Source organism: Ammospiza nelsoni, chromosome 29 (assembly GCF_027579445.1).
Source record: "Ammospiza nelsoni isolate bAmmNel1 chromosome 29, bAmmNel1.pri, whole genome shotgun sequence".
In the NCBI taxonomy this organism is placed as follows: Eukaryota; Metazoa; Chordata; class Aves; order Passeriformes; family Passerellidae; genus Ammospiza; species Ammospiza nelsoni.
The window spans coordinates 1,913,785-1,923,437 of record NC_080661.1 but is presented as its reverse complement, the minus strand read 5'-3'; the positions used below and the strand labels follow the sequence as shown (position 1 = coordinate 1,923,437).

General features: G+C 53.5%; 1 protein-coding gene across 1 annotated transcript; it reads left to right on the top strand.

Annotated features, from left to right (window-relative positions):
* Nucleotides 1-694: 694 nt before the first annotated feature.
* Nucleotides 695-1,509, top strand: LOC132085203 (gastrula zinc finger protein XlCGF49.1-like). Its single transcript, XM_059490572.1, has 2 exons — nt 695-717; nt 772-1,509. Exons 1-2 carry the CDS (start codon nt 695-697, stop codon nt 1,418-1,420), a joined length of 672 nt encoding a protein of 223 aa, XP_059346555.1. The 3' UTR covers nt 1,421-1,509.
* The last annotated feature ends 8,144 nt before the right edge of the window (nt 1,510-9,653 follow it).

Sequence of the window (9,653 nt, the reverse complement as noted above, 5' to 3'; positions counted from 1 at the left end):
GAGAGCCCCAAGTGATTGGACTGGGGTGAGGCTGAAGAGGGGACCCCAAAACCCCAGGCATCCCTAAGCAGGACCCTGGAGAGGGAGGATCCCCAGTGCCCATGGGATCTCCAGCAGCCCTGAGATGAGGGACCACCAGAACCCCAGAGACTGGAAATGGGAAAATCCTGGTGGCTTTTTTTGATTCACTCTTGATTTTTGAAGGTTTTTATGGACACCAGATGACTTCTAGTGATGGACTTGGTGGGAGGAATCCCCAAACAAAGGCATTCACACCTTGTTTTTCCCCAAACCAGGATTTCCCATTCCCAAACCTTGGCAATATGGAGGAGGAGAAGGCTTGGAGGAAGAAGAAGATGCCCTGGGACACCCAGACAGGTGAGGAGGAAGTCAGTGCCCCTTTCCCCCTCTCTCCTGCTCCATCTCCCAGCCCAGCACAGCCCCCAGCTGCAGGACAAACCTGCTGCCAACACCGTCCTGCTGGGGATGCACTGGGGGGATCTCCTTCCCCTTCCCTCTGGCACGGAGGCAAATCCCATCCTCTCCTTGTTCTTCCTCCCCCAGGGAAGGAGCTGAGGATGGAGACCAGGGAGGAAAAATCCCCACAGCAGAACCTCGTGGAAGAGGCCATTTTGAGTGACTCCACAGTGCAGGAACCCAATGGGGAGGAAAAGCCCAGCAATCCCGCACAAGGATGGGCTGCAAACCCAGCCAAGGGTGCTCTGAGGAGGAAAGACCACCCCTGAGCCAGGAAGGTGGACAGAGCTTCAGCCAGAGCTCAGAGCTGGTGGCCCATGAGCAGCTTCAAGATGGGGAGAAGCCCCAGAAGTGCTTGGAGTGTGGGAAGAGCTTCAGGAAGAGATTCAACCTGATCTGCCACCAGAGGATCCACACTGGGGAATGGGCCTATGAGTGTGAGGAGTGTGGGAATGGCTTCAGCTGCAGCTCCACCCTCGTCACCCACCAACGCATCCACACTGGGAAGAGGCCCTGTGAGTGTCCCCAGTGTCAGAAGAGGTTTCGGATCAGCTCCAATCTCCTCCGCCACCATCAGATTCACACAGAGCAGAGGCCCTTCCTCTGCCCTGAGTGCAGGAAGGGTTTCAAGTGCAACTCCAACCTTGTTAGGCACTGGTGCATCCACACTGGGGAGAGGCTCTATGAGTGTCCCCAATGTGGGAAGAAATTTCAGACCAGCTCCAATCTCCTCCTGCACCAGCGCATTCACACACAGGAGAGGCCCTTCCACTGCCCTGAGTGTGGGAAGGGCTTTAAGCACAACTTTACCTTTATCAGCCACCACACCAGCACATCCACACTGGGGAGAGGCCCTACAGTGCACCCAACGTTGGAAGAGCTTCTCAGACCACTCGTTCTTTACCCGACACCAACGGAGGCACAGGTAAGGGCAGCCCTGTGAGTGCCCCAGCTGCAGGAGAAGCTTCATGCTCTGCTCCAGCCTCATCCCCCATGGGAGGACCCACGTTGTTCAGAGCCCTGGCCATCTACTTTCCCTGTGATCCGTGTTGGGAAGACACTGGGCTGGTTATTCTTTTGTTTTGGCCCTAATTTTCTTTGGATTCATCTTCATCCCTTTAAAACAGAGAAAATTGGGGTAAAAATCAATAAATTCATCAAGGGCATCTAAAACCTCACTTTTTACTTGTGTTTCAGGGGAATCTGGGATTCAGGGAGATAACTGGGAGAATTTGGGGGTTTTGGGGTTATTTGGTGTACTTGTTTCCCTTTCTTGGCACTGAAAGAGAAAAGAGGATTCAATCTGTCATCTTAATGCCACTGAAAACTACTCAATCCCACTCCAAAATTCCTCGATTCCACAGCTCTTTGGTGTGTAATGGGGTTGGAAGGGGATTGAGCAAAGTGAGCTTCAAATCAGGAGGGTTGAGATGGGCATTAGGCAGGGCAGGATGGGTGGGATGGAGTTTGGGAGGTGGAAAATGGGGGAAATATGGCTTGGGAAGGTGGCCATGATGTCCAGGAGGGGTGGGATGTGTTGAGGTTGGGAATGGGGAGGTGGGTTGGGGTCTGGAATGAGACAGCCAAAGTTTGGGGATGATGAAGGGAGGGGGAGCCCATTACTGAGCGAATTTTTTAATAATCTACATTGCTGAAGAGATTTTGAGGTATCTCACATTTCTGAGGCAGTTTTGGGGCACTCTCCAGCTCTTAGGGGCGTTCCTGAGAGCAGCTCCATGGAGCCCCATTGCCAGGGGTGGTTGCCTTGGGCACAAACTCAGAGCTGTATCCAGAGTCTGTTGCCTCGGTGCTGGAGAGCAGAGAAATGATGAACAGCCCCAGACATCTCCAGTGTGTGTTTGGGGGCAGGGAGAGTTCTGCATAGGTGGGGTGGTCACTGTCCCACCCCAGCCACTGCAGCCTCTGGCCCAGCCCCAAAGTGGCTGCCAAGCCCCTGGCACCCCGAAAACCCCACCTGAGAGAGGGACCAGAGCAGGTCAGGCTGTGACACAGGTGTGACACTGAAACGTCCCACGGCTCCAGAGCTCACAGCAGCTGAGATCCAAGACTGACTGTGGATCTCTCTCTCCATCTCTCTCTTCTCCTGACTTCCTCTTCTCAAAATCTGCATAACTTGAAGTTGGGCAGGTTAGAGTTTGCGAAGTCAGTGCTTTGTCAAGTGATTTACTGTAATTCAATGCTGTTTAAGATTTCCCAAGTACCTCATTCTCTTAAGTTTGTAACTAAGTTTGTTCTCCACCCTCCTGAGAAGTTTTTTGTTTTCTCCCCTTGGCCATGTGTCCTGCAGGCTGTGCCCCTGTGCGTGCTGCTCCTCTGCCCTGGCTGGCTGCACTCGCCCATCTCGCTGTGCCCCAGCATTTCTCACCCAGCGTTTCTGTGCCCTCCCTGGGCTCCCTGCACCCAGCGCTGCCGGCTCCTGGCACACAGAGCCAGGGCAGGAGCCCACCCTGCCAAGGGGCTCTGGGCAGGGCGGGGGCTGCAATGGCTTCTGAGCTCAGCAGCTGCTCCTGGCATGGTTCCATGGGGACCAAGCACAGCAACGCTGCTGAGCATTCTCCCTGCTGAGGGTCACACACTGCCGGGGCACATTCCTTGCCTGCAGGCTTCCAAGCGCTGCACTTGTGTCTCCAGCATTGCTTTCCAACAAAAACAGGGGAATGCAAACTGTGCAGCTCATGGTATTTTAGAGTGTCTAAAACTTGCTAAGTCATTGATCTTAGAGGTGAGATGCATTTGGAATTAATGGCATGGAGAAGTAGTGTAAGATGGAAAAGGGGAGCACAGAAATAAATTGAGGAAAACATTTCACATTATTTCTTTCCATTTTCATTTCACTTCTAGAAAGCTGATTCAGTTTCCCAGGAATCTTCTCTGTAATCCTGTCTGCTCTTTTCAAAAACATTTCCTGGAGAATGAGGTCGAACTCCTGTCACAAGATGTGCCACCACCTGCGGCTTCTCTTGGCTTTCCACACTGTGCCTGCAGCAGGACTCTTGCAGCAAAGCAGGACAAAGGTTTGGAGAACTTGACAACTTGTCCTTTCTTTTGCTGGTGGACTGGGGAGTTGTGCCATTGGTGAGGTTTTCATTGTTACTGTTCCAGGCTAAGAAAACAGGAGGTGGTACCAGGAATTGTTAGGGAATACAAGCCTGGCTGTAAACTGGGGGCAGCAGCACTGCAAAACACCTCTGGGCATCTCTGTTTCCTGCTGCTGGGAAGGAGCCATGAAGCGAGTCGAGAAGTTCTGGTTTCTGTTTCTCCTGAAGGATTTTTTATTTTAATTCCACACTGCAGAGGCAATTTTTGTGATGGCCTCTGTCAGCTTATTCTATTTCATCAGTGCCAGCTACAGGGCTGTGTTTGACCACTGCAAATGTGGCCTGTGAGCCTTTAATTCCCCTCATCTTAGAGCTTGAGGTGGGTGAGCATTCCAGTATCTGTTGATCTTTATGCCTGCGACAAAAATACTGACTTCACTGTCAGGAAAGCACCGTGGGTAGCACCAACTGAAAGCGGCACTTGCAGTTTCATGGATAAAATTCAGGTGGCAAGCAGAAGAGGGCCAAGAGCAGCCATGATCCCCAATTCCCAAGGCAAAGGCACCAGCAGCCTCCTGCTGCCACCTCAGGGTGAGTAAAACAGTGCTGTAAACAGCTCTGGAACCCGATCCTTTCTTCCTCTGAGGTCTGGCTCGGGGCAGCACAGGCGGGCCCTGAGCAGTCAGGGCTGTGTGCGGGTGCTGGTTGCTCTGCTCCAGAATTGAGCTGGAAAAAGCCCTTGGGAGCCGAGGCAGGAGCAGGTGGAAAAGGGCCGGCGCTGCTGCTGCTCCTGGCCGGGAGCCCTGGCTGGGCCGGGCCGGCACCCCCTGCGCTGCGGCTGCTGCTGCTGCCAGAGCCGGGCGGGACTCCGGGACAGGGAATGGACACGGGGGGACAGCAAAGGCCTGGCGACTGCAGGGATGGTGGCACTGGGGCCAGCGCCAGCACAGAGCTTCAGCCCACAGTTAACCCCGAGGGAAACGCTGGGGAAAGGCTCCATTTCAGCCTTTTTTTACTTGTCGCTGTAATGAAGGGACTGAAATGAAAGGAAAACAAGCAGGGCCCGACCCCTCCTCCTCTGGGAGGCGCCCCGCGTCTGGGGCTGTGAGGGGTTGTGAGGGGCCGTGAGGGGATGTGAGGAACTGTGAGGGGTTGTGAGGGGCCATGAGGGGCTGTGAGGTGTCACTCTTGAGTCGAGAATGACACAGGAACAGGCGGGAGGCAGTTTGTAGAGAGAGTGAAGGAAGGTTTTATTCAAGAGAACCTTGTGGTTTTTATAGCGTGAGATGATTTATTCTATTTGATTGGCTGGTTAACAAAAATACATTACACTGTCCTTGAGAAGAACAGAAAGACAAAGTAGAAGAATACCACCTGCAGATTGTTTATACTTAACAAGTTATCACATCCCTACAACACCCTAAAAATTCTCACATGCTGCTGTGAGAAACACTTGCTGTTTCTCTCTCTCTCTTCCAGAGCATCCACAGTGAGGGGCTGTAACGGGTCTTGGGGAACTGTGAGGGAGCCATGAGCTGTGGGAGGCTGTGAGGGGCCATGAGGGGCCATGGGGAGCTGTGAGTGGCCATGGGGAACTGTGAGGGAGTCATGAGGGGCTGTGAGGGGCCATGAGGGGTCATGGGGAACTGTGAGGGGCTGTGGGAGGCCAGGCTCCTCATGGAACCAAGGGTCCATTGTGACACTGCGGAACCAAGGAGATCATTGTTGACAGTACAGAACCTCACGGAACCAAGGGGCCATTGTGGCACAGCAAGGCCTTGTGGAACCAAAGGGACCATGGTGACACTATGGAACCTTATGGTACCATAGGTCCATTGTTACACAGCAGCCACAGCAGGGCCCCAGAACCAAGGAGATCATTGTGACACTACACAACCTCAGGGAATCAAGGCATTCACATTACACCAATGAACCTCATGGAGCAAAGGGTCCATTGTGACACTGTGGAACCAAGGACACTGTTGTTGGCAGTACGAAAGCTCATGGAACCAAAAGTCCATTGTGACATTGTGGGGCCTCATTGAACCATGGAGACCATTAGGACACTTCAGGACCACTGGAACCAAGGGGCCATTGTGACACTGCAGGGCCTTGTATAACCAAGGGGTCCTTGTAGCACAGCAGGGCCTCATGGACTCAAGGGGATTAAAGTGACACTGTGGGGCTCCATAAAGGTCTGTGGAGCTCCATAAGGGGCTGTGGGGGCTCCATGAGACCACAGGGCCTTTCTGACGGTGGAACCAAGGATACCATTGTTACACTACAGAACAAAGGAGACCATTGTGAACCAGCGGGGGAATCCACTGGGACTATTGTGACACTTCAAGGGCCATTGTTGAACAGCAGGGCCTCGTGGAAGCGATGAGACCATTGTGACATCCCAGGGCCTCATGGGAGCAGGGGGCCATTGGGACACTGTGGGTCCCCATGGAAGCAAGGGGCCAGTGTAACACATCCAGGCCTGCTGGAACCAAGGGGCCACTGTGATCCCAGGGAACCCAATAGAACCAAGGGGCCATTTGGAGACACTGTGACCTCATGGAAGCAAGGGGCCATTGTGGCCTTGTACAGTCCCATGGCAAGAAGGAAACCATTTGGACACTGCAAGGCCTCATGGAAAGCAAGGGGCCATTGTGCCACTGCAGAGCCAAGGAGACCATTGTTATATCACTGGGCCTCATGGAAACAAAGATCTGTGGTGATCCTACAGGGCCTCATGGAACCAAGGGGCAATTTTGATGCTGCAGGGCCCCAAGGATCCAGGAACATGAAACAGGTCTGGGTGGCTGGGCCTCCTGGGGGCTGCTTGACTGGTCCCACTGGCCTTGGCATATTGAGAGTTGCTTCTTATCATCCCCTGAAACCCTGGAGTTCTGTGTATTCCTTCCTGTGGGAAAGAACTGTCCTTCTCCTCCAGGGGTTCAAGGCTGAAATTGGGATTCCTCCCCCAAATCTGATTATATCCGAGGATTATTCCCATATGAAACCTGCCAGGACAGACAGCTCTGGCTGGCCTTGGCCTCTTGGGGGCCACCCCTCATGTGCCTTCAAAACACTGGGGGCCCGTTCTTTTCTTCCCATTGAAAAAATCACTTTCAAGTCCAGCCATCTATGGCCAAAATTGAGAATCCGCCTCTAAAATTGTTTATATGGTTTTCCAATGGTACCTCCCAGACAAAAGCTGCCAGGGCTATCTAGATTCCCTTGGCTGCCCTGGTGGCCCTGCTGTTGCTGTAGAGCCTGAGTGCTCTTGGGGCTGGGCACAGCCCTGGGGGTGGCAGTGCCGGGGCTGCAGCAGAGACAGGCCATGGGCACTGCTGGGGCAGCACTGACGCCTCAGCCCAGCCCCTGGGGGCTCCAGGCTCCTTGCCCAGGCTCTCCCAAGAACACACCCAGGCCGATGCTCAGCACAGAAAACCCCCGTGAGCAGCCCCAGGCTGGCCGTGGGCAGGCTGAGGGCAAACAGCATGGCTGGGGCTCTGCAGGGACCCGGGGGCAGATGGGAAGGAGCAGCAGAGCAGGGGCTGATCCATCCCCAGTGCACTGGACAGCCCAGGGCAGTGTCCCAGAGCGTCCTCATGGAGCTGCCAACAACAACCCCCCTCTGCAGCCCTGGCCTCTCCCCCAGCTCACACAGGTGCCCCATCCTTGCAGGCACAGACACGGCAGCACTGGCTCAGCAGCCCCTGTTTGCATTGCACAGAGCAGGGGGAGCACCCCCATGCTGTTGGTGTGGGGACATGAACCTGAGGGAGCACAAATGCCATCCGCCCCTGGGGCCAGCAAGGGCTGGGGGACACCAGAGAAACCACTCAGCTTTGTCCTGGCCTCTGCAGTCAGCCAGAAAGTTTGTTCCCATCAGCTGGGAGTTTCCTGTCCCACTGCAGATGCTGTTGCTCAGAGCCAGGGCTGCCTGGCAGCCACCCCCAAACTGTCCTGAGCATTTCCTTGGCTTCACCTTTGCTTTCTTTACTCTTCCTGATACAAATGTCTTCCGATTGCCCAGCCCTGTTCCCTCCCCTGCAAACAGCCCATCCCTGGTTGCCATTTCCTCTCTGGCCCCACTCCCCATTGCAGTTCCTGACTTGGCACCATGGGAACATCCCTTGGGTAGCAGGATCATCCTGCAAGTGCTGCAGGAATTGTCTGCAGGCTCCTGCAGTGCCTGGTTCTGCTCCCTTGCCAGAGACACCCCAGGCCAGGGAGGCACATCTGGGCTGCTGTGTCTGGCTCTGGGGCTCCCTGTTCTGGGCAGTGAGGAGGAGCTGCAGAGGCTCTGCAGGACTGACAGGATGGGCTTTGGGGCTGGCAGGAGAACCTGGGCTGCTGGAGCTTCTGAAGAGGAGGCCCAGGGCTCCTCTTTCAACTGCTCCAAGGGTTCTTTCAAAGAATCCCAGAATCAGCAAGGGTGGAACAGGCCATGGAGATCATCAAGTCCAACCTGTGCCCTGACACTGCCTTGTCTCCCCTGAACCTCCTCTTCTCCAGGATAAACAACCTCAGCTCCCTCAGCCACTCCTCACAGGACTTGTGCTCCAGACCCATCACCAGCCTTGTTGCCCTTCTCTGGACATGCTCCAGCCCCTCCATGTCCTAAATTGGGGGCACCAGAACTGCAAACAGCACTTGAGGTGCTGCCCAAGCAGTGCTGATCACAGGGGAACAATCCCTGCCCTGGTCCTGCTGGCCACACCATTCCTAATCCAGGCCAGGAGCCACTGGCTACTTGGCCACCTGGGCACACTGCTGTCTCATGTCCAGCCTGCTGTCCATCAGTCCCTGCAGGTTCCTTTCTGCCTGGCTGCTGTCCAGCCCCTCTGGCACCTTGTTGAGGGAGGGAAGGGAAGGGAAGGGAAGGGAAGGGAAGGGAAGGGAAGGGAAGGGAAGGGAAGGGAAGGGAAGGGAAGGGAAGGGAAGGGGAAGGGTCCAGATCCAATCCTTCCTGAAATGTGGGGTTTGCTGGCACTGCCAGTGCCTTGATCCAAAAATTTCCCTATTCTGGCACAGCCCAAGTGCAGCAATTTGCTGGCACAGAAATCCAAAACCTGGCAACTTCCTGCTACTGGGTCTGGCACCGACCACATCTTGTGTTTGCTGCCCCAGTACCCAGATTTGGAAATTTCCTGGTGCCTGCAGAGCCCAAGTCCAGTGATTTACTGGCACAGAAATCTAAAATTTTTGAAATTTCCAAGTTCTGACTCTAGCACCCTTCAGATCTAGTGTTTGCTGGGACCGCCAGTGCCCAGATTTGGAAATTTCTGGGTGCCTTCACAGCCTAGGTCTAGCAATTTGGTTTTAGCTAGCTTAGGCAGAGAAGTTTCTTTGGACTGTGACTTTCCTTTTTCTTGGAACTGTTTAAACCTGCTCTGGACTGAAAACCCAGACAAACACTGGCAGCAGCTCACACCTGTGGCCCCCCGAGCTCTGGGATGCTGCATTCCAGCACCAGAGGGACTTAGAAGAGATGAAGTGAGTCAACTACAATCCACAAAAAGGACTTTCTGAATTTGCCATCTCTTCAGCACTGTCAGAGGTTTTATTTAATATTATTCATTTTTCGTGCTTGTGAATACTTTACTTGTTAAATAAACTGGTTTTTTTCCACTTTTCTCAAGTCCTTTCCTGAACTAGTAGGAGGAAGGGCCGCTTGAACTTGCTTTCTAGACGGACCCCTTTTAGAGATTTCCTCCCAAAATTTGCCCTAAACCAGCACAAACAGTCACAATGAAAATTGCACCAGTGGCATAATTTCCTGATGGAAAATCTTGTGACAGAAGCTCGACCTTGTACTCAATGAGAGGTTCTTGGGAAGAGCAGACAGGAGAAGATTCCTGGAAAACTGAAAAAGCTTTCCAGAAGCAAAATGAAAATGAAAGAAACAATCCAAGATGTTTCTCTTTATTTATTTCTGTGCTTCCCTTTTCCATGTTGCAACCCAGTAATTCCAGATGTACCTCACCTCTAAGATCGCTGACTTAGGGATTTTTAGACACTCTAAAATACCGTAAGCCACACACAGTTTTCCTTCCCCTGTTTTTACAGGAAAGCAACACTGGAAGTGTAAGTGCAGTGCTTGGGTCAGGAGGTGGGCCGGCA